General features: G+C 57.3%; 2 protein-coding genes across 11 annotated transcripts in view; one reads left to right on the top strand and one right to left on the bottom strand.

The window, feature by feature from the left end:
• CDH23 (cadherin related 23) overlaps nucleotides 1-23,952 on the bottom strand; it is a 418,091-nt gene that overhangs the window by 39,254 nt on the left and 354,885 nt on the right. Inside the window, exon 1 of one of the 8 annotated variants that reach the window (XM_086679921.1) lies at nucleotides 1,869-2,634. The exons of 6 other annotated variants lie outside the window; for them this stretch is intronic. In XM_086679921.1, the coding sequence (XP_086536047.1) occupies nucleotides 1,869-1,928 (60 nt within the window). In that variant the 5' untranslated portion in view covers nucleotides 1,929-2,634. Of the gene's footprint in view, nucleotides 1-1,868; nucleotides 2,635-23,952 lie in introns of those variants that run through there. One more of the 8 variants, XM_086679922.1, reaches the window with a different exon arrangement.
• VSIR (V-set immunoregulatory receptor) lies at nucleotides 1,473-23,698 on the top strand. 3 transcript variants are annotated; one of them, XM_086679927.1, is made up of 7 exons: nucleotides 1,473-1,754; nucleotides 11,795-12,220; nucleotides 12,718-12,774; nucleotides 18,046-18,153; nucleotides 21,014-21,041; nucleotides 22,026-22,236; nucleotides 22,397-23,698. In XM_086679927.1, the coding sequence occupies exons 1-7, from the start codon at nucleotides 1,673-1,675 to the stop codon at nucleotides 22,574-22,576; spliced, it is 1,092 nt and encodes a 363-aa protein (XP_086536053.1). In that variant the 5' UTR covers nucleotides 1,473-1,672; the 3' UTR covers nucleotides 22,577-23,698. The 3 variants fall into 3 exon arrangements, with proteins under 3 accessions (XP_086536053.1, XP_086536054.1, XP_086536051.1); XM_086679928.1 differs by having other exon boundaries at nucleotides 1,476-1,754; nucleotides 22,040-22,236; XM_086679925.1 differs by lacking the exon at nucleotides 1,473-1,754 and adding an exon at nucleotides 7,145-7,282.

Below are 23,952 nucleotides of genomic sequence, written 5' to 3'. Positions count from 1 at the left end.
ACGCTTAACCGACTGCGCCACCCAGGCGCCCCTGGATCTACCTGATTTCAATCGACTTTCTACCCGCTGTGGGTGGAAGAACTCATACTCTGCCAGCAGGAAAGGCCCTGGGCTGTCTCCCCAAGTGGGGTCACAAGGTCAGGATCACGATAAAGGCCCCCATTCTGTCCTGGCAGTCTCTGGGGCTCCCATCTCAGGGGGGGCCTGGGCCATGGCAGTATCACGTAGCAGTAAAAGCATGATGCCTGCCTTCCAGGAGTGAGGACAGAGCTCCCAGAGAGCCTCTGACTAGGATCGGGACACCCACGGGGCACCCAGAATTCCTGGCTACTTTCCAGTTCCTCTACTCTGATTCCCAACCCAGATGGACTCTGGCTGTGCTCTGACCTTCGGCCGGGGGGTTGCGTGAGCTCAAGACACCTCATGGCTCAGCCAAGCCCCTGGAAGCTTCAGCAAGGCTGGGGTACAATGGAGGCCCTAGTCCCCCACAGCTCACAGTCTAGCTCGGGAGGGCGGATCAGCCCGGGTGCGGATCAGCTGGTTGGCAACTGAGGCGTGATCGCTGAAAGGGGTGTAGGCAGTGAGGCCTGGAGGGGTGCCCGCCGGGGAGCTCAGGACGCTTCGTGAAGGGCAACAACTTGAGTGGAGCCCTGAGGGAGAGGGGAGGAGGGAGACACCACCAGAGGCGCCAGCGCTGGCTGGGGGTGCAAGAGCGGAGGACTAGAGGCGGAGGGCACGACTGTCCTGTGGATGCCTGGGGTACAGGGAGTGAGAGCGGGTGCAGAGTGGAGAGGGTTGCCGGGGCCTGGTGGGAGAGGAGCCGCGACGATTTGCTATAGGACACGCTACGAGAGGCACGCACACATGCACCCGTGAGGACGTGCCAAGCCTGTCGTGTGCTCCTGCACCTGTGCCTCATCTGCGTGCGTGCGTGCGTGTGTGAGCGTGTGTGCACGCACCTGTATGCATCCGCAAGGGTACTGCAGGTTCTGGAATCTACAGTCAAGCGTGCTCCAACTTGCCTAGCCCTTTACAAAAGCTAGCTTTCTTTTTTCTTTTTCTTTGCTTCCTTCCTTCCTTTCCCTCTCTCTTTCTCTCCTCTCCTTTTCTTCTTTCTCTTCTCTGCTCTCTCTCTCTCTCTCTCTCTTTCTTTCTTTCTCACACCAGGCCCTGAGCTGGGCTAGAGGGTACTGGGGACAAAGGCCGCTGGGGGAGGTCAGACACAACCTATGATGATTAGGCAGGCTGCTAAGAGGTAGCGCTTCTCAGGCTGTGCGACAATACCCATCCTCTCCAGAGGGGAAGGGGAGAGAGGAGAAGAGACTTTAACACTGGCAGTCAAGTGCAGCTGACCCTGGGACGCGGGCTGCCTCCCCTACCTACAGGGCCCGGTGCCCTGTGAGTCAGAGGGGAAGCCCCTCCCGCGGGGCCCTCGGCGAGGAGGCAGTTCCCCCCACGGCCCCCCGGGGGCGCTGCGGGGGAGGCGGGGTGGGCCCTGGAGCAGCGGCTCTCGCTCTCGGGCGCCCAGGGCGCTCACTCTCTCGGCACTCACTCGACCGGAGGTTTCTCGGCTGGCCGTGTCCCGCCGCTCCCGGAGCAGCAGGAGCCCCCCTGCACGCCCGCGGTCCCGCTCCGGCCCCCGGGGCTCCAGACGCCGCCGCCCGACGGCGACATGGGCGTCCCCCTAGTCCCGGAGGCCGGTGGCCGGCGTTGGGGGCCTGTGCTCCTCACTCTCTTCCTGGCTGCCTCCCGAGGTAAGGTCGGCAGGAGCCTGGGCACTGGGGAAGTGCCCCGGGAGAACAAGGGGTGGGGGAAGGGGTCGCAGGCAGCTGGGGGGCGCCCCCCCCCTCAGCCTGCGCGTCTCCTACCTGCTGGGACTGCTGGGCAGGGGCCAGCAGCTCCCTGCCAAGTGTTCTGGCTGGGTACATCTGCACGTTCTGACAGCTGCCCGAACTGCTTCTCGCCTGACCCTTCCCTGCCCAGAGAGCCCCCGGGCAGGAGCAGCTGCTGTAGGGCAGGAGACAAAAACGGTGGGGACAGCCCCAGCATTTTCTAGTGGCTGCCACTGGCTTCTGACTCCTGTGGTCTCTCCCTGCCCCTCCAGCCTCAGGGCTCCAGGATCTCACTGGGCACAGGGGGTGTGGTACTCTCTGCGCCCTGTTCCCTGGTGACACTCCTGGTTGACCCTTGGGGGGCACTGGTCCACACCCCGATGTGGGTGCCCATCGGGTCCTTATCCTGAGGGTCTGGTTGCTGAGAGTTGAAGAGTCAGCTGATTCCTGGCATCTGGCTAAGCTGCAGCTCAGGGACTGATGTGGGGGCACTGGGGAGAATGTGGGGGTATTTCCCCAGCTCACCCGTGAGCCCGTTCTGGGTCCTGGGATAACTTATGACATCTTTTTGGTCTCAGTTTCCTCAGAAGCCCCACACCAGGGCGGCACCACTTTCTTCTTCCGAAGTCCAGACTGTCACAAGTCCAAGTGGAATCTTGGCTGGGGCTCCTGGGGGTAGGGCAGAGGTCGGGGTACCCACAGCCTGGCCCCTGGCTCCTGCCTGCCCAGCGCCGGAGTGGCTGGATTTCAAGGGAAGAGGGGGCCAGCAAGCAGCCTGTGAACTACACTTTATGGGGAAGGCCCAGGGAAAGCTTGAGTCATGCAGGGAGTCAGGGAGGCTGGAAGAAGGTGGGGCACTTGGCACAGGGACCCAGTGGGTGTGTCAGAAGGAGAAAGGAGGAGGAGCACAGGGGAGGAAGGAGAGGAGGGAGTCTAGAGGACCTGGAATGTACCTCCCAAACGAACTGCGTGCCTGTAGGCAGTGTGTTATCTCAGCATTTGGAGGCTGGCCTCTGATAAGGAGGAGGGAGCCCACACCCCTCCCCACAGAGCTGCCCAGCCCTGGCCTGGATACTTCCAGGATGGCGGTGGCGGTCTCGGCACCAAGGCCACACTGCATGGCAGGACGTGGCTTCCAGAAGGAGCAGGGCATGGTGGCAGGCAGGAAGGCCAGCACCACACCCCCCAGAGAGCACTTGCCCCGCCCCTTTCGCCTCAAGTGACCTCAAGAGGCCCTTCTGTTTTCTCACCCCTGCCCCGCGGCTGCTCTCTGTTTAGCAGCCCCAGTTTGGGAAACTGAGTTCTAGAGAACAAGGCATAGGGGCCCACCCGGCAGAGTAGCCGGTAGCAGAAAGGCTCAGCACCCCTGGCTCCATATTGTCTACATAGCCAGAAGCCTTCTCCCCTAGTGGTTCTGGTACTCAGCTTGGCACCCCAAAGGGCCATCGCTCCCTGGGCCCAGCTCACGGCAGTGATTAGGGCTCTAAGCAGCTTTCCCCTAAAAGGGGTCAGAAGCATTCTCTTAGCTTTGAACTACCCTGGGCCTCAGTAGTCTTAACGGTAATATGGGCACGGTCGTGAATATTCACACTACCCAGTACGCTGTGCAACACGGGTGTGAACAGACGGAGGGCTTGGTCGCAGGCACGGTCAGAAGGGTCTGTGAGTTGGAAAGACCTACTCCCTGGCCTGCTGAGGTGCTGGGTTGCTTTGGGCAGGATTTGCTCAACGTCAAAGCCTCCACGTCTGGGAAGGCGAGAGGGGGGTGGCTGGCGTAGGCCTTCTTTGTAAGCTCCCGGGGTTGGGTCGGCACCGAGGACAATGGGGGTGGAGAGCAGGCTGCTCAGAAGCCCAGTAAGAATTGAAGATGCCCCTTACCTGGACCCGACTCAGGGTGAGGTGGGTGGAGGGAAGAGCTAGGACCCGGCAGACCCTAAGGGTGGCAGAGACCCTTCCTCCCTTACGGGCACTCCTAGGACCTGAGGAAGCTCTTGTCCTCACCATGTCCTTATAGGCTAGTCCAGGAGGCCCAGACTCTGGGACTAGCACAGGGAAGTGCACCGAGGCCAGGGAGGGGAGACCCCTTCTTCCCCTTCGTGGGAAACGGGACTGCAGGGTCTTGTTGAGTAACCCAGTGGCGCAAGCCTCTGACACAGCAAAGGTCAGCTCTTAGGAAATCCTCTACCTTCTGTCCAGAGGCCCCGAGGTGGCTCTTGAGGCCGGCCATTGGGCACAAGGGGGCATCTACCCAATATTGGGGACAGCCAACAATACCAGGGAGTCCCTTCCCGAGCTGGGCCAGCTGTTCCTGTTTCCTCCCCCAAGCAGGGCAAAGGTTCCCTGCTGGGGCCTGACCTTCCTGGGAGAGGGCGGCCCAAGTGGGAGGAACAGCTGGGAAGCTGAAAGAGGCCACCTCCCTCTATACATATATATATGGGTCTTCACCCTAGTAGATCAAGGGAAGGAAAGAAGGGAGGGCTCCTGGGTACCCATCCGGCCTATTGGCAGCGACCCCTTCAACCAGCACTGAGCCCCACATACTGAGCCTGAGGCCCCCCGTTTTAGGTCAGCTATTCATCCAGGAGCAGTCTGGCTTCACCTGGACGGGGTGAACCTGGGATTGGCCGTGCCGCGTGCCATGGGCTGCGTGCCACCCCGCATGGGGATGGTGAAGCAAGGGACCCGAAGTTGTGTGCCTTGCATGCTTCCCATACAGCCCCGTCCCTTAACAGTCTGGCCTCGGGAGTCAGCCAGAACTAGGTCCAAATCCCACGGTGGCCATTGACTGCTGTGACTTTGGGCCAGTTACTCGGTATCTCTGAGCAAGTTCCTTCATCTCTAACATGGGACGATGGCAGCACCTCCCTCAGAGGGCTGCTGTGAAGGGTCAGTGCACAAGCTCGGCACAGCACCCGGCACCTGGGGAGCATTAAGCTGTTTCTTGGCTTTCCGAGGCCGCATGCCACTGGCTCTCCGTCTACGTTCCCTGCTGCCTACAGAGCCAGTAGAGAGCCCAGGGTGTGGGAGGGCGTTGACCGATTTCACTAGGACTGGACTCTAAGGATCCTGGAGGTCTGAAGGATGCACCGGTCCAGCCACCTGTCGGCACCTCTAAGTGTTTAAAGCGTGAAATGTCCGTGGAGGTACCGGTAGATTCTCTTAAAGGTGTTCTCTAGAGATGGGGAATTTGCAGCTTCAAGGCAAGACCAGCTCGGGGTTTGCCTGTCTCACTGGGATCTTGCAACTGATCTTTGCAATTAGCCTATTTACTGTGGCTGACTGTCCCCAGAGAGAAAGACAGTGGCTGTCGTGCCCATCCATCATTCAGTAATGAACTTGCTGTGCTTCTGCCCAAGCAAGCCCAGTCCTTTGAATGTTCTACATGGGATGCTATTTCCCATGGGGACCTGGGTTCAAGTCCTGCCTCTTCCATTCACTGTGGGACCAGTCTCTTTCCCTGAGACACGGGCAGCCTGGGTGCCGTGGTTTCAGTGAGGCTGCCCACCCCCTTCTGAAGGGTAGTTCCATGGTGGTGTTTCCCGAGCTTCCGTCATCTGCTCATTACCTTTGGGATTTCTGCAGCATCCGACAATCGCATGTACTTATTTTTTCCCCCTCCAATCAACTCATTCTTTTCCTTGAGTCAATAGATTTGAAAAGGAAACTTTCTATCACTGCCACCAATGGAAAGCCAGTATCGCTTGCCGTAAATAGAACAAAATCACACGAGTACCTAATAAGAACACTAAATAGGAGTATTAAATTCTAGTCGGAAACTATCGTCCGGGGGAGGCTCTGAGCCCGAAACCGCTGTCCCTTGTTTAAAAAAAAAAAAAAAAAAAAAAAGGTGGGGGAGGAGGATAACCTTCTCCCTATGTGATTCAATGTTACGCCACAAAACTAAAAGTAAAACTGTGTTATAGTTGCTGTTGTCCCCTCCCCTTCACCGCAGAAGCAAACTCACCACTGTGAGGAGTGTTAGCTGGTGGCAGGGGGCAGTTCAGTTCCCCCAGAGGAAAAGAAAGAGAACAGTATTTCCCATCCTAAGAGGTCGGGGCACGGTCGGAGGGCTTCTTTGGGCCTTTTCCAGCCCCCAGTTCTCCCAGCCCCTGTTGCCTTCCTCAAATAAAGACAGTGTCCAAACAAATACAGGAGCTCCAGCTGGGTCCTCTCTTACGTTGAGGCCAATTAGCCATCCCGATAACAACAGCAGGGACGGGGAGAGGGAGGGAGAGCAAGCTGAGCCCTCACCGGCCAGGCCACCTCTCCCTCTACAGGAAGGAGATGGGGCGTCTGGTCAGTCCCGGGCTACCTCGACCACCACGGAGCCGCCTGCAGTGAGGACAGGGCCCCCAAAGACCGGAACCTGGACCTTAGAGAGTCTTCATAGCACAGGCTCTTGGGGGAAGCTGGCTCAAGCTGGTATTCTGGGCCGTACACAGTCATCCTCAGGGAGGGCCTGGGGGAGTCTGGGAAGGAGGCATCCAGAGAAGCATCCACTGGCAGGGCGTCTGGCCAGCCGCCCGGGCCCTCTCCAGGGAGGCGTGCTGGCCAAGAGCCTCCAGCCCCGGATGCATGGATGCTTTCCCAAGGTGCTGGAAGTGCTGCTTCCTCCAATAGAGCCTGGCTTCCCCTTCCCAGACTCCTTGGTCTGATGTGAATGGACACTTCCTGCGGGGGCAGGTATCAATAAACACATCTGAGATGCCCTTTGTCCTTGCTGGCCACAGACCTCACGGGCCGACCTGCTAGCTCAGCCCCCCGCACCGGGGGCACTTCCTCTAACTAAGCACTGGCAGACTCAGTCCTGACTGGTCCTCGACTCTGTTTCCCTCTGTGCTCCGCAGCTTGATGAACACGGAACCGAGCCTTTCCCTACACCCTCCAAGGACGGTCCTGGGGAACAGGGCCTGGCAGGGAACTGGAGACCAGTCTGTCTGGTGCTCCTTCTGAGGGTGGGGACCTGGCCTTCTGCGCCTAGCACACAGCCAGCCACAGCAGAAGATCAGTGACTGTTTACTTACAACCCGTCACAGCAACTGGACAGAGTTCAGCTGTTTGGGTTGGGCTTCCCAGGCCTGACTAATCAAGCTGGGGACCCACCTCCAGAGGCTGGGGCGTCGCCTTGGCAACCGTAGGCTAAACTCATGCCCCGTCAGGAAAAATACACAGGCCTGCCCACACCCACACCCACACTCACACCCATCCCGTGCACACCCACAGGGTTTCACGAGGTGCCTGCTGGATGGAAAGAGGTGAGGTCACAAAAACTAGCATCCCGAGATGAAGCCCTTCTCCCCTGGACTGGAACAGAAGCTTCTACAAGAGGCTGAGGTTCCCACAGCTAGAAAGTGGCAGAAGCAAGCCTAAATTCTGAGCGGACATCCCTTACGAAACTCTGCACCCCCGCGGCCTCTCTTGCCTTGGGCCTGGCTCATGTTAGGACCTCGGTAAATATTTGTGGAATGACGGAATGATGTTTTCAGTTTAGGTCTGAGGCAGCAGAGCAAGGCTGACTGGGTGGAAGATGAGTAGGTCATCTGAGCAGCTGGAGAATGAAGCTACCTGCTTCAGGGGCAGGGGGTGGGGGGGCTCTTCCTTCCTGCAGCAATGTGTCGGAGGCGTGGCTCTCAGCCTCGCCACACACGGTTGGGTGGTCCTGGTGAAGTCACCTGACTTCTCTGAGTCTGTTCCCTCACCTTTACTGTTTTTTGTTCTTTTTTACAAAAATATTTATGTTTGGGAGAGTGCAGGCCGGGGAGGGGCAGGGGGAGGGGGACAGAGCCTGTGCTGACAGGCTGACGGCAGCGAGCCCGATGGGGGCCTTGAACTCACAGGCTGCGCTGAAGTCGGAGGCTCAACCGACCGAGCCACCCAAGTGCCCCTGTTTCCTCACTTTTAAAGTGGGTTGATAATACCCTCATCAGGGTGTATTATGAGAACTAAGTGACATGGGTATAAAGTACTAAGCAAGTCCTGATACGTAAGAAGTGGCCCATTTCTTGCCCTGTTCCTCTGCCCTAAGGAAACACAGCCCTTTTCTCTGGCCACAGACTGAAAGTCTGGACGACTCTCTGAAAGAGCTGGAAAGGGCTAGGAACATGGGAGTCTCTTGAGATGAAGAGAGGGAGGCACCAAGGAAAGTGGGACCTGCCCAAGGGCATACAGCAAGGACAGGGCTAAGTGGGGCCTGGGGCCCAGGGATCTGTCAGACCAAGGTTTTAGTCCTGAGACCTGGAATTTTCCAGGTTCCTAGCAATCTTCCTCTAGGCGCTTCTGCCTCCTTAACCCAGTGACAGGTGGGGACCGGGGTGGGCCAGCAGCACCATGACTGGATGGTTCCTGCCTGGGCGCAGGCTCGGGGCCAGGGCTGTTTTCCTGTCTCATATGCTCCCGGCCACCCTGGAGCCAGGGGCTTTCCTCCCCACCCACTCGCCCCAGGCTTTGACAATGACCCAGGTGTCCAAAAGGCTCTGCTCCTGACAATAAGCAACATCCTCCTGCCAAATAATTATAAATCCAGCTGTGCTATATATATATATCTCCCCGATAACACATGTGCACGTGCAGTTGTGGATGGCATGGATGTGTGCATTATTTTCCCCGACTCTGTGCCTTTGAGCATCCTCCCAGGGACAGGCCAGCTTGAGTCTTAGACACAACAAACGGATGCTTCCCACCTATCCCCTGCCGCCCCCAGGACAAGATCCCGTGAACGCTTAGCCCACTGCTCTCTGGTCTTTTTGCTGAAATTGAAGACTGTCCCCCACCCCCCAAATCTGAATCCCCTGCAGCTTCTCCTTTTTCTAAAAGGGGAAGAGGTCCTCTGGGGAGTGTCGGGTGTTGGGAATTGAGCAATGTACCACAACCCCCCCTCCCCTCCTCCTCCCCACCCCCCCCCCGCCGGTCTCAACAATTCTCTGCCCCACTGTGGGTTTTCAAGGAAATTGCTTCCAGTGTTGAAAATCTCTCCCCAGTGCTGTCCAGGCAATTCGGTGCTCATTGACAGCATTGCTTGGACCCTGAGAGCCGGAGCGTGATGCCCTTCTGGCCGCAACCCACCCCCCCACCCCGGCTGGTGTCCCCCCTGGAGGCCTTGGTGCTTGCTCCCACCCTGCTCCACCGTCCCCCCCCCTCCCCCCGACAAGCTACCTCCAGCTTTTGCCCACATCTCAGCCCCACCCCATCTACACCTCTGTCCACTCCACAGCCCCCAGTCCAATGTGTCTCAGCTCTGTATGCCACTTCCTGCTTCTGTCTCTACCTCTAGTCCGCCTGGCCCCCTGCAGCCACCCCAGACGCGCCCGGCCCCGGCCTCTGCTGAGCCAGCTCTGCCCACAGCCTGCAAGGTGTGTGTGCTCTTGGCGAATGCTGCTGGATCTGGATCTGGCTCCCGGCCTTGGGTTCTCGGGGGTGGGGGTGGGGTCGGGAACAGGGAAGATGGGGTGCTAGCTGGGAGAGGTGCTGGGAGGAGGTGCCCAGCTGGGGCCTGCTGGAGAGAGGGGGAGCGCAGGGCAGGCAACTCCTTGGTCTGCTCTTTGAGTGGGTTTTTTTTCTTCGGAGTGCCTGGGAGGGTCCCCTGCTTAGCTACTCCCCACCTCCATTTACTGGCACACATAGTTCTGTGGTGACAGCCACCACACAGGCCTGTGAGGGGGAGTCAAGTCACTTGCTGTGATCTTCAGTGAATTATTTAACATCGCTGTGCCTCGTGTTTTCTCCTCAGTGAAGGAGGAATAACACCACCACCTACCTCCATAGGGTTGTTTACGCCCATAAGTAGGTAGCATCGCGCAGGAGACATGCTCTTTCTTCTGCTAGTTCTAACTAGATCGGGCTTTACCTGAAGCTTCCCACGCTCCAGATTCTGAGTCTATACCCTCTGCCTCACTTCAGGCAAATCACTTTTCCCCTCCGGGGCCTCTACGTTTCTGCCTGAGGACGAGATCAGCATCTTGCCAGGAAGTTTTGAAATCTCTGCTCACCTTGGCCAAGACTGTCCATAAATCTGGGACTCTCAGACAGGACTCCCTCTCACATGTGTATGGAGTGAGTGGGAGCATCTAGTGTGCGTCTGTCCTCCTTACTTTCCAGGGCCTAAAACTCCACCTTGCAGACATAGTCTTCGGGGCCATGGCTTTGCTAACCCCCCACAGTCTGCTTTCAATGGGCAGGTACTCCAAGATTGGATCACAAGCTGTTATCAGTCATTCACATCTTAGTGGGAAAGAGTGTTTGAAGCTGGCTTCTCCATTCTGTTCTGCAGAACTATTTTCACTCCTAGGAAATGTTTCTGGACTTGCCAAGACGAATTAGAGAGCTGCCTAGCTTCCACATAGCAAGCACCGACTACTGGCAAAGTGCTACAGGGCACTTCATGTAAATTATTTGTTACCCTTGCCTCAACTCTGGCAGGTAGAATTCTCATTTCTGTCTCTTAGTGAGGAGTCTGAAGCTCAGAGTCTAAGTGACCCCAGCTGCTAGACTCCAGAGCAGGCTGGTCCAATTCCAAAGCTACACCAGGCTGCCCTCCTCCTGATGGGGCAAGGCTTTCAATTCTGCTAGTGGGTCCCAGGCTCTAAAGGCAGGGAAGGGGGTGTCCGCAGGAGGAAGCGGCATTATCTTGATTCAGGCAATGGCAATGAAAGAGACATTCCAGTCTGGATTCCGTACACATATCCAAACTCTCCTTCCCTGTCTGCCTGACTTAAAACAGCCCTTGACATGCCGATTAAGATTCAGATATTGCTAATGTATAATAACTGTAGCTATCCTCCCTATGTCCGCAGAGGGCATTAGAGCTCACATTGTCGTGTTCTCTTTCCCTCGCTCAGGCTTCTCACAACCACGTGAAGTAGCGAATGTTTTTCTCATGACCACATGAGGAAGGTGGGGCTCACACAGCTAAAGGAGCCGGGCCTGCAGCCCCAGCATTCTGCTTCTGGGGGCCAGTGCTTATGGGAGTCAACATGGTTAAATGCCGGGGGAATGGGGTAGGGTAAAGAGGACCGGGGGATGGCTTCATTTGCTTATTGAAAACAGAATGAACTAGGAAATATTTCTAAGAAGACTGGATGGCAATAGGTACCTGGATGAAGGGACCTTTCATGATTTCCCTGTCCCTGTCCCCGAGACCCCTGGGCTTTTCCTCACCACCCGGCCCAGGGTACCCTCTCTACTTGCTAAAGTCCTATCCGTCCATCAACCCCAAAGATGCTTCCTCCTTCCAGAAGTCTCTTGACCATCCTCGGGGCGGCTGTATCGTCCCTCCTCCAAGTGCCCTGAAGGCTGGCACTGGTTTGCCCTTTAACCTGTGGGGTGGCTTTGCCAGGAATGCACGCCCAGTCTACCCAGCTAGGTCACGAGCTCCCAAGGGGAGGCCACGTGTGCTCGGCATCCGGGTGAGATGTAGCACCGGGCACAGGCCTCACACACAGGCGCTCCATTGGTGCTTGTGATGGGGACGTGGGAAGGCATGACCAGCCCCGGGAGAGGGAAGGGCCAAAGGTGCTAATGGCCCCAGAAGGGTGGTCAAGGGCCGCCATTCCCACACAGGCTTTGTGCTCCTCATCCTGCCTTCCACCCGACAGCATTGGGCACGCAGGCTGGACGTGCCGGAGGCCCGTTGTGAGCAGAGCCACAGTGCCTACCGTGGGGGCGGGAGGAGAAGGACGCACTGGCTGGGCCCAGTGTGCTGCCTGCTCTCCTACACCTCGTCCGCTCTCCAGGGGTCAGGGGTGTCCCTTACCTGGAGAAGCTCCTCCTCCCACACAGCCCAGGAGGGAATCAGGTTCAAGAGCTAATAAAGGAGCTGAGGCCCAGGGAGGTGGACTCACTTGTTGGGGCCTGTGGCTCGGGCACCTACCCAGGGCTTGGAGCCCCAGGCCAAGGTTCTTCCCCGCTCTGGGGGAACTGGGAGTGGTGCCGGCTCAGAAGGTACAGTCTCTTGTCTCTCTGAACAGGTCTGGTGGCGGCCTTCAAGGTCGCCACACCGTATTCCTTGTACGTGTGCCCCGAGGGCCAGAACGTCACCCTCACCTGCAGGATCTTGGGCCCCATGGCCAAGGGGCACGACGTGACCTACTACAAGACGTGGTACCGCAGCTCGCGGGGCCAAGTGCAGCTCTGCTCGGAGCGCCGGCCCATCCGCAACCTCACATTCCAGGACCTTCACCTGCACCACAGCGGCCACCAGGCCAACAGCAGCCAGGATCTGGCCCAGCGCCACGGGCTGCAATCCGTCTCTGACCACCATGGCAACTTCTCCATCACCGTGTTTAACCTGACCCCAGTGGACAGCGGCCTCTACTGCTGCCTGGTGGTGGAGATCAGGCAGCACCACTCGGAGCAGAGGGTCCACGGTGCCATAGAGCTACAGGTGCAGAGAGGTGAGGGCGTCCTCTGTGGGACAGCGTGGGGTGGGGTGCGGTCATTGCGGGGGGTGGTGCGTGCACCCCTCCGGAAGGGCGAGCGGGGAGGAAGACAGAGTGACTCTGGGGGCGTGCTGCTGTGCGTGTGATGGTGCGACCGTGGGTGATTTTGTGTCGGAGAGTGTGTGATCCTGTATATTGGTGGCACTGGCACTCCGGGGACGTATGCGAGACAGAGTGGCCATAGTGTGTGGAAATCTCTGGTCGGTGGGGCGTGATGGACAGCAGCGTGTGTCATTCTGTGTAACGAGAGGAGGTGTACAAACGTAGGCTGGGATGCCAATGCTCGTGACAACATGGTGGTCATGGGATGGGACCGGGGGTGTGAGCTGGGGAGTGTGTGTGTGCGTGTGTGTGTGTGTGTGTGTGTGTGTGTGTGTGTGTGCACGCGCTGGCTGGGACAAGCCTCCCTGGCCTCAAGCCCACCTAACCAACCCTTCTCTTTGTTCCTGCAGACAAAGAAGCTTCACCCCAGTGCATCTTGTACCCACCTTCCCCCAGGGAGAGTGAAAGTAAGGGACCACTCTTTTGGCCCTTCTGGGTCCTCTGTTCTCCTCTGTCCTCATCTCGGACCCAGGGCCCGTTCCAAACTCTGACCTCATCACCCCAAGCCCACGGGACCCCCCCCCCCCATCCTTCCTCCTTTTCTGTTGCCCCTCCCTTCTGCTTTCCCCTTCATTGAAGCCAGGTGGCTGTAGTTCCCAGAAGGGACTTATATTCCCCTTCCAAGGCTCAAAGCCCTGGGTGGGGTGTGCCCTGGCAGTGACCTTTGGCCAAGTGCCTCCCATGACAGGTGCTGGTGCCACAGGCTGTTTTCAGTGTGTGCCTCTCCTGCCCACCAGCCCTCCGCCACCCGGGACAATGACAGGGCTGTGGGGTTCCTCTTGGCTTGCACCTACTTAAAACTTCCTCGTTCTTTGCATGGGGGAGGGCGGACGGAGAGGCTCCAGAAGGGGAAGAGATCCACCTTTCCTAGAGCCCTTACTACGTGCCAGGCACCGTGCTAAGTCCTTTCAAGTACCAGTATCGCAGCGGATTCTGATAAGAACCCTCTGAAGTAGGCAGCACCATCTTCGCTTTAGAAGCATGGAAACAGATGCCCAGGGAAGCACAGCTGGGCTGTGGTCACTCCACCTTCTCCCCCGCTGGAGGGATGCGTAAGGCAGTGGGTGGCAGTCAGCCCCCTGGTTGTTTGCCCAGAGGGGTACCCTGTGGAGGAAGGGGGCACTGCTGTAAGGGATGTGGGGGCTCCCAGAGGCCAGGAAAGAACGCCCAGCAGCTTCGAGACAGCAGGCAAAGGGGAGACATCGCCAAAGCCCGCCTCAAGGGTCGTGGTGACTTTCTACTCACACTGCTCTTTTTTGAACCGACAGTTTAGCCAGGAATTAAATTAAAACACACATTTCGGTCTGAGCCAGACCCACATCGAACTAAGGAACTCTTTGGTTCAAGCCCCTCTCCCCGCGCACCGCAGCCCTTATGTGTCGCCTCGGCACTGAGCCACTGCTGTCCTCACTTCCTCCACTGGCAGCTCCCCAGCGAGGGCGGACGACCGTGCGCACGAGCATACTGGACGGGGCGAGCCTCACCTGGCCGGACCCACGAGTCTCTACTTCCCCATTGCTCCTTCCACTCTGAGCAACCCTCCAGTCCCGCTTCTTCCTCCAGGAGCCCCCAGAGCTCCCTTAGGGACCGTCACCTCTGCCACTGCCCGCGGTTCACCGATGGTGAAACTGAGCTTCAGACAGGTGAAGGGATTGCTCCCAGTCCCTCAGCCAGAGCGCCTGATTCTCAGTGCGCAAACCCTGCCTGGGGTCCAGGCCGTCCTACCCTCTGTCAGTACCAATTCTCTGGAAATTAGTTGTATGAATTGAAGTCCTGGGGACACAGACAAGAGATGCCAGTGGGGACAACGAAGAAACCAGGTACAAAATAGAGAGGGAGCAGAGGTTTGGCTCATTTCTCTTGACCTAGACTCTAGAGAAGGAGCTGTGGGAATTAAGGAAACAGAAGTCACCTGGGAAACCCTAGGTGTCTGGCTGGCAAGAACCCAAGGGTGAGGCAGAGCCTTGAACTTGATGGTCGGGCGTGGGTCAGGGCTGGGCTCCTCTGCTCTCAGGTTTTGACATTTGGCTGACTCTCCAATTCACAGGGATGTGTGGCTTCGCTCTGGCCCCTGCCTCCCTGAGCTGCTGTCCACAGTGACCTGGCCCCCCCAGGGCCAGAGGGATGTGTTTACTTCTGTCCTAGCTGTTGAGAGCAGGGGGGTGGCTTTGATGGCCTCTGCAAGTCCCTTTCCGATCCCTTTCCACACTCTTGGTTCTGGAGGTCTGGAGACTATAACTGGCGGAGTGTTGCCGCTAAGGTGGCATGGGGTCAGATGCAAAGAAACCCAGCTGTGCTTTTGGGTGCGGTGCGGAGGGTTTGGACAGCCCTCCCTTTCTCTAGGTGTCATGTGTCCACTCAGAAATGGGAGCGAGGGTGTCCTTTTCCTACAAACAGGGAGGCAATCAGTGTTACCCAAGAGGCTGAATCAGGGATCAAAAACTCAAACGCCCCTTGAGCCGGGGACCTGGTGAGTCAGACAGTAGGGAGGGGTGGAGACTGTGGTGGGCACCCAGCTGCCAGCCTGTAAGCGCAGTTCCAAATGCTGCATGCATGGAGGGGGCCTGGGGCTGCCAGAGCCACTCCATTTTCAAGCACAGTTAGAAGTCCAGATTTTACATAAACTCTCTATTTTTTAATGTTTATTTATTTTTGCGAGAGAGCAAGCAGGGGAGGGGCAAGAGAGAGAGGCAGATACAGAATCTGAAGCAGGCTCCAGGCTCTGAGCGGTCAGCACAGAGCCCGATGCGGGGCTCGAACTCACAAACCGTGAGATCATGACCCGAGCCAAAGTCAGATGCTTGACCGACTGAGCCACCCAGGCGCCCCATGTTTCCTGATGGTTTAGAAACATTTGCCTGGTGACCCACGTGCTTGGGTGGGCCTCAGGGCTGGCCACTGGGTACTGCCCTCTGTGCTGCCTACCTTTGGAAAGACCCTAGTCCCTGCTCGCTCTAAGACAGGTGTCCCACGGCCAACCTTAGTACCTGATCTGCTAAGGATGCTTCCACCCTGGGCAGCTCTGAGTTTTCCTGATCTATCTGCTGCCCTGTCTCCTAATGTTCTTTTTGGAAAGTGTGGGGGTAGCTGGTTAGGAAATCCTCTGAAAGCCCACATCAGTCTGAGGTCGGGGGTGGGGGCAACAGGAGGGGAGAGAGGCTGAGGCAGTTGGTCCCCAAGGAACCCTGAATTGCTGAGTGGCTGTATGGTTTTTCACTGAGCCCAGGGAAGCGGGGGCACTGGGCAGCCTATATCTCCCCACAAAGCCACCTCCCTGTCCCCCTGCACAGCAGGATGTTTGGTTTGCTTTTGTCCAGCCCCCTCCTGGGGGAACCGGGCAGCCTGACCGGACTCCCTCCTCCCCTCTCATACCTCCCTACCCACCCACAGGGTACCAGCAGGCTCTAGACAAGGAGGCACTGCTGAGCAGGTTGGGGGTTGGGGCTCCCATCGCAGCATGCTATGTAAAGGTCTGGCACAAGTCTCAGAGCTGGCCTGGCAGCTGTCCCTGCCAGTGCCTGATCACCTTCCCCATGAGCCAGGCTCTGGATGGCTACCAAGCAGGGCTCCCTCCTCTCCTGCCCAGGTACTGGCCATGCTTGGCGGGAGGGATGGAGAGCTGGGGCTCTGCAGAAGAGCCCTCAGCTTTGGAGGACAGTTGGGCCCACACAGCTGTCCCCAGACCCGTGCCTTCCTGTCCTGGCCTCGACTCTTAGCCCAGGTTGCAAAGAAACCAAACCCTGATCCCCTGGAGTGGCCCCAGCGGGGGATCTCTGCCTGTGGACAGGAGTCAGGCCACGGACAGGGAGCCACCATGAGTGAGCACCTGACTCACCTCACCGAATGTGGCTTAGTACCAGTCTGGACACCTGCTCTGGTACCTAGAAAAAGAGCGCTTTGTAACTCGCTTCTCAGTGCCCTCAAGAAGATCCTGTGCCTGGGGGGCTAGAAATCCTCAAACGTCTAAATTGTAGAATGTGTCTACTTGCAACAGTCCACATCAAAATGCAGCCTTGCCAAGATCTGCAGGGAACCCGCTTTAATGTGAAGTTGAACTCGGTTTGTAATTAGCATAGCCACTGTTCCTGTACCAGTGGGTATGTCTAAAATGCCTGTAAACAGTTTGTTCTCTTCCGTGGGATGAACAAACCCCCAGAAAGCTTATTTACACCATCAGGTTATTTAGCAATACAATGAGATAAAAACAGCCTTTATTCCCAAATAAATAGTGCAGAGGCAACACTGAGACAACAGCCGTCCACCTTCCCAAAGCTCCCGGGGCCAAGTGGACACCGTGACAGGGTATCCCAGCCCATATTTTGGGAAGGGCTAAAATCAGGAAAAAAAAAATGCATTTACGCTGGTTGTGGTTTTGAGGGCATGTCTGTTCCCAGCTGAACCTCTGGAGTCAGCAGATGGGCAGAAATAAGTCAAGCCTCTCACGCTGTTGGTGGGATCGTGAAGCGGTACAGCCTTTGTGGAGGGCAATTAGGCAATACCCTAAAAGAAAACGCGCCTACCCTTTGGCTCAGCATTTTCACTGCTGGGAGTTTATGTACAGAGGTACTTGCCCAAGTGAGCGAAGATGCGGACACGAGGAGTTCGCTGTTACGTTATTAGCTATGTTGAAAAATGGAAGTAATCTACATAGCTACCCATAGGGGACTGTTGCAATAAATTCTGGGGTGAGCCCTGTGATAAAGCCCTAGGCAGAACGAGGTAGATCTCTGTGTGATACAGAGATGTCCAAGCCATGCTCAGTGGGGAAAGCGATTGTCATGAAAAGCATATATATATATATATATATATATATATATATATATACACACACACACACACACACACACACACATACATGCAGTCACGCAAGGAGCAAATTTAGGCTACACGCAAGAAAAGCATGGACAGTGACTGTGTCTTTGCAGGGGACCTGGGGGGAGGAAGAGGAGGGAACTTCTGAATATATTTTAACTTACAGGTTTTTTTTCTTTATTTGTAATTTAGGAAGTTAAACAATTTTAAATGTCAGATCAAGGATTCACATTTTTCCAGTTCTCACCCAAGTTTCCCCTGTGACTTTCATGTGCGAGATCACTTCTGGAAGCTGTGTCTAGAGCTGAGGGGTCTCTCAGGCTGAGTGGGGCTTTTGTTTGTTTGTTTTTATTGTGGTACAACATAGAGAACATAAAATTCGCCATTTTAACCACTGTTAAGCATGGCATTAATTATGCTTACGATGTTGTGCGACCATTACTGCTTTCTACCTCCAAAAGTTTTACAGCACTTGGGTTCCTTTTGACCTTGAACTTCATGGCATGGGGTCTGTGAAGGGCCTGCTTTCCCTTTACGGGGAACAACCTGTGGCCCAGGGCAGCTGAACTGTCCCCAAGGGGCTGGGATGAAAACCCTTTTCTCTCTTCCCTGGAGCTGCCTCCACTGTAAGCCCGTGGTCTCATTTCTGTGCGCCCTAAGCCCACTTGGGAAGGACGCATGGGGCTCTCTTTGAAAGGGGATCCCCGGGCCTCCTGTGCCTCTGCAGGTCACTGAGGGTCTGGCTGTGCGGCCTGGGTAAAGCTGGGTCCCCCTGCGGCCTGACCTTCCTTCGCTGGGCCTCAGTTTCCCTTCAGGAGGAACAGGGGGAACGGGGCCTCACCTTGGCCGTCTCTCTGCCTTTACAGGCATCACGGCTGCTGCTGTGGCTACAGGCGCTTGCATCGTGGGCATTCTCTGCCTTCCCCTCATCCTGCTCCTGGTCTACAAGCAAAGGCAGGTGGCCTCCAACCGCCGTGAGTATCCCTGCCTACCTGGGATGGGTGACTGTATGAGTGGTCGGCCCCAGCCCCCAGCCCTGCCTCTGGGATTAGCAAAGAGGCAGGCACATTTCCTCTCTGTTCCGGAGATGGCAGCTGCTATAGGCCCTGCAAGGAGATGGGCTCAGTGGTACAGAGAGGAGGGGACCCAGGTGTGCCATTTGGGGGGCCCGAGGGCCCACCAGCCCCCTACGGTGCTGGCTGGGCACTCACAAAATATCTGCTGAATGAGTGAATGACCACATGGAGTAGTTCAAGTGGGTTTATAAAAATGCTGCCCCTTGGCGATCCTCTGGGGACCTGCTTTAAAGTCTGGGTAGGCTTGTTTTGCAACTAGCGGAGCAATTGTCGGGACAAAGATGACCTTTGGATGATCAGAACTGAAAGGGATCTCGGAGATAATAGTTCAGTTCTTTCAGCTTATAGCTGGGACACCTGAGCTCAGCAGGGTTAGATAATTAACCAAATGTTATGCAAGTTAACAAGCGGCAGAGCGGGGACTCAAACCCAGAGCTTCAGCTCATGCTTTTTCCAGAGACTATAATCCCACCCTATCATCAAAATGCTCACCAGCACGAGCGTCCTGGCCACCAACCCCTACCTGGAAGCGTCGCTGTGCTGGGTGCCACGCCAAGGTTGTTATATACCTTCTCTCGCTTATTCCTCATCGCAACGCGAGGACTTGGTCCCGCAATTGTTCCTCCCTTGCCACGGAGCAAACTGAGGCACAGGGAGGTTCAGTAACTTGCTTAGGGAACCTCACAGTGAGTAAGCAGTGGAGCCAGGCTTCAAGTCACGGCCGCAAACACCATTTCACCCTCCTCTGTGGTGACAGTGCCCCTTGCCCTTCCTCTGACCCCACCCATGAACCTGGGCTAGTCTGAGTCCTCCAGGAGCAGGAGGCTGGAGAGTCCTCTGCCCTGGCCCTTGCATCACCTCCCCCACCTCTTCTCCTCTGCTCGGCTGCAGGAGGGAGCTGAGCGGGGCTGCTCCGCCACCAGGTGGCTTTGGCTCACACCTGATTTCCTCTGGCTGGACTGTAATACCTTGAGACCTCTGTCACCCGGAGCCCCGCAGTGGCTCACTCAGGGGCTGTGACCACCTTTCCCTTACTCGCATATTCTTCTCGCAAACGCCACTATGGCCTACCTCCAGAAGTACCCCAGGGTGGGGGTGGGTAGGGGGCAGGTAAGGGGGTTGTAGCAGAAAGAAGAACCCGGGGGCCCAAGCAATCACCGTGGGGCTGCCAGTGAGCCTGTGCTCACCCGTGCAGCGTTTTCACGGAGGCGGGGAATGGACGAGGAGGGAGACACGCCCAGCTCCCAGATAAAGAGGTGCTTTCTGTCCCCCTTAGTTCAGACCACAACGCTGCCTCCATCAGGGAACGGGAAAACAAATTCTGGGCATTGGCTGGGTGCAGGCCCCAGGCCCGAACACCGTAGGGGTATCCTGAGGACGCGAGGGAAGCCTGGGGTTGGCCCCTAGTATCTCCTATTCCGTGTGCCGGGACGCCTTGAGTCCGAGCTGAGGGCTCCCCAGAGGAAGGACCGGGATGGGGCAGGTGGACCGGACGCCGAGGACTGGGGTGATTTCTGCATCTAGACTCTGGAGAAGCGCTGCTGCTGGAGCCATGGGAACAGAAGTCACCGGGAGATGCCAGGGGTTGGGCCACAAAGCAGAGGCTAAGCGCCCGGGGCGGAGGCGGGGGGGGGGGGGGGGGGGGTGAGGGGGTGGGGTCGCAGGTCAGGGAGGAGACAGGGAGCCTGCGGTCGCTGTGGGCAGGGCGTGCTCAGGAGTGAGCCACACTCAGGGAGCCACAGAGAAAGGGCTGGGAGCACTGAGGTCAGCAGCTTGCTGCGGAGGCTGATGGGTGTGGAAATCGAGCCAGTGTCAGATGGAGCCTGGGTCCCCCAGCTCTAACGTGGGGCCAGAAATCCCTCCCCCAAAGGGTGGAGAGGACGAGCCCAGGGAACGCTGGGCACCTGCGCACACATTTGGTAGACAGCAGCCACGATTCCGAGAGCCGAGATTTTAGGAACCTTTGTGCAACTTCCCTGTGTGTTCCGTGGAGCCACCCCCCACCCCCCCCCCCCGGCCCATGTTTCCCCACAGTGGTCATGGTAAAGCTCTTACAAATGAGAAGCGTATCGGAGCTGCGAGGAAGAGGGAAGTTGGGGCCACTGTATCTGGTTGGTGGCCAGTGTCGGGGTGGGGAATCCCAAGAGTGGGGCGGGGTGGCAATAGCTTTGGAGGAAGAGCAGAAAGTGGCAGGATGTCTGAGAAGTGATGGGGTCTCGGGCCCCCAAGCTTCCTCTAAGAGATGTCACCTCTAAGGCCACCTACGGGTAACACGGAGGACGGGCCAGAGAGGATCAGGAACCCTCCAGTTCGGAACTGACCTTACACCACTCCCACTCAGCAAATCGTGGTGAAGGACCAGAGCGTGGCAAAAGTCCAAACAGGAAACAGCCAATTCAGGAGTCAGGCCTTTGGTTGATACTTAAATCCAGAAGGTCTCACGACCCCTAATCGAGCCATAGGAGAAAGCATTGGCTGCCTTTGGCCTCCTCGTGACAAATGCTGTCCTTTATACTTGTGAAATGCAGCCCCAGTTTCATCTATCACTGGTTAAAACGCACGGCTCCTTGAGGCCTCGCTTGCAGGATAAACACCAGAGTACGGGCCCCCAGAGCAAACACAAGTGGGATCCAGGGCTGACCGTGGCCCGGCCTGGTCTTGCACCAGTTCCTCGAAGGGCATCTGTCAGTGGGGGGCAGGGATGTTGTCTAGGGAAGCCTTTCCTTTGTGACGGCCTTGTCTGTCTGTGTGTCCCTAGGTGCCCAGGAGCTGGTGCGGATGGACAGGTAAGGCCCATGGAGACCTTCCTGAGAAACCTTCCTGCAGCTGCTTGGGCCCCGACTCAAAGCTCGGCAGGCTCTCTCTCTTCTTGCCTCTCCGCAGGCCTGTGGCTCTGTAGGGCAACGTCTATACCCAAACCGTGGCTGGAATTAATGTAGAAGGGAGAGGGGTAACTTTTAACCAGGACCGACTTCCCCCTTCATAGGATCCTTTCCCTTCTCCTCCCTGATAACTGGTTGTACCGTGACAGGGCTCAGAACACAGACATGGCCTTCCCGGTCCTCCCTGGGCCCTGGGTCAGCTGACAGGAAGGACAGCTGTGCAGCAGGGTCCCCGTATAGCCATGTAGCACAGTATTTACAAGAGCACCTGCTACTGAGGCCAACACATCTGTGCTGGTTGGCTGTTCTCCCTGCCACCCCTCACCCAGCAGGCCGAGCTCTTGACGCTGCCTGGATGAGCCAGGCACCCACCTTTGGGCCTCCCTGTCAACTGGCCAGGGTGGGGGAGGAGGGAGAGCAGCTGAACTGGGGACAGACACTGAAACATGCAAAGGAGGACAGCACACCTGGATGTCTTTAGCGGCTGTCCTATTCCCAGTCACGAAGAAGGAAAGGGAACTCCTCCTTTCAGCTTAAGACAAGCCGTGGGGACATTCAATCTTAATGCCATTAACTCTACTGACCAAAGAGAAACCTGTCCCCAGATTCCTGAATGTCCTGAAAGTGTCTCTGACCCTCGGGTTCCCGGCTACGCCCGGGGCAGATGGTCAAATAATAGGGTAGAGTTGGGATCAGATGCCCTCGGCTCAGAGAAGATGGGAGAGTGCAGCCCATGGCCTTTTCTCTGTGGCCCTGGACCCTCCCTTCCTGCCGGAAGAGGGTGCTGAGGCCTGGGGTGCGAAGGCAGGTGAGGGTAAGGAAGTGGAGGAGGGGTACAGGCAGGAGGGCAGGGGGCCAAAACCCAGGTAGTACAACTGACTGATTCAGCTCTGATTTTCTAGCAACAACCCTCAAGGAATCGAAAACCCTGGCTTTGAGGTCTCTCCGTCTTCCCACGGGATGCCAGAGGCCAAGCCCAGGCCTCCACTGTCCTACATGGCTCAGAGGCAGCCTTCGGAGTCTGGCCGGCACCTGCTCTCCGAGCCCTGCACTCCTGTGTCTCCACCAGGCCCTGGGGATGTCTTCTTCCCAACCCTCGGTGAGTGCTTCTCAACCCTTGGGGCAGTATGGCCCGCAAGGTCATGACCTCCCCATGGCCTGCAGGGCACCAGCCTTACTCCCCTCCCAGTCTCATGGTGTGGGATTAGAGGATGGAGGAGAGAGGAGCCCCTCATTCATTCTGCTTCATTCTTTTGCAGACACCGTGCCTGACTCTCCGACCTCTGAGGCCATCTAGGCCAGCTGGGGCCAGTGGGCGATCGTGGCTGGGCCTGGGGCAGGCGCATTTGAGGTCAAGCCGGCCCTCTGAGTGGTCCCTTAGCCTTGGCCCTGGTTCCCTCCCTCCTGCTCTGAGCCCAGACTCTTTGAGATACCTCTGATGGCCAGACTCTCAACTCCTCTGGGTGCTACACGGCAGCAGGGAGAAGGTGTTGGATCCCTCAGTCCCTGTCTCAAGGATGGTGGGGTGCCGGGATCCCACCCAGAGACCCGAGATTCACCAGCTGCAAATGCCAAAAGGCCTACATCCTAGAAGCCCAAGAATTTTTCAGCTCTGTGGCAGCTTCCTCCCCTGGGACAGGAGTCTTTGGGACCTGACAACACAGAGGGGACACGATGGGCACTGGGCGGAACTCTCCCCGACCCAGTGCCATCCTGCCAGGCGCGAGATACAGGACAAGACGTGGAAAGACTCCTCCCTGCCGTGGTGATCTCGCCTCTGCTCATCTGTCAGACTCCCTCTTTGTAACCACGGGTCTCTGGGGCTGGGCCTGCCTGCGTCCGGGCCATGGGAGCCTTCCCCCGCTGCCTGCTCCCAGCAGCCTCCCCCAACAGCTGTCAACGGGTTCAGCAAATCTGGGCTCCCCTTGCCTGCCCTCTGGTTCCCAGAGTTCATTGACCGGGGTCCCTGAAACAGGAAGTGCACATGGTGGCATGGTGGCCACTATGGGCTAACTGGCATCTTGGGTAACGGAGGCCAGGCAGGAGGTTGCAATACCCACTGTAGGGGGTGGGGAGGGGGAGCAGGTGGAGCCTGCTGGGAAGGTGAGTGGAGACGCTCCACCTCCCATCCTCCCTCCCCGCTCTAGTGCTCAGTGTGCTCACTACAGAAGGTGACCCCATACTGTATTGTCCCAACTGTGACACTCTTGAGTGTGAAGAGGGAGTCCTATTAACTACACGGGCAACACGTGCAAACCCGGTGAACGGACTGTAAGAGCTGGGTTTTAATCCCTGCGCTGCTTCTAGGTAGGGGTGCCTGAGGCCCGGGGAGCCCTCCTCCACCCACCCCGGTCTTCAGTGTTCCGTCCCATTTAATCTGCTGAGTCTTCGCTGCAGAGTGGCCCTGTCAGGTGGGCATGTACACGGGAGGGTTTGTGGCAACTCTGCTCTGGACCCTCTGCTCTGTCTCCTGCTTCAGGGCATATGCCCTGGATTTGTTTTATACACACATACAAGGGAATCCTTTGTGGAATTTCGATTAAAGGGTTTTAAAACATGGAGAGGAGCGGGGGGCCTCTGTAGACTCTGGGGTGGAAACAGGGAGGGGGACCCACCGGGGGGAAGGGGCGAGTTTGGGCCGCGTGGGGGCCCGGGCACTGCACTGAGGAAGGCCTTCATCCCTCGGCAGCCGAGAGCGGCTCTGCCGAGCTGGGCCTGGGTACTGAGAGCCAGGACTCAGAACCCGCTGGATCGCCTGGGGCGGGGGAGACAAGAGTTGGGGGTGGAACAAAGGAGCAGCTCTAGGCTCTCCAGC

The sequence above is a fragment of the Puma concolor genome, chromosome D2, assembly GCF_028749965.1.
Source record: "Puma concolor isolate L17-30 chromosome D2, mPumCon1.1.hap2, whole genome shotgun sequence".
Lineage (NCBI taxonomy): Eukaryota > Metazoa > Chordata > Mammalia > Carnivora > Felidae > Puma > Puma concolor.
Note: the sequence above shows the minus strand (reverse complement) of the source record. Positions and strands in the feature narration are given on the sequence as shown.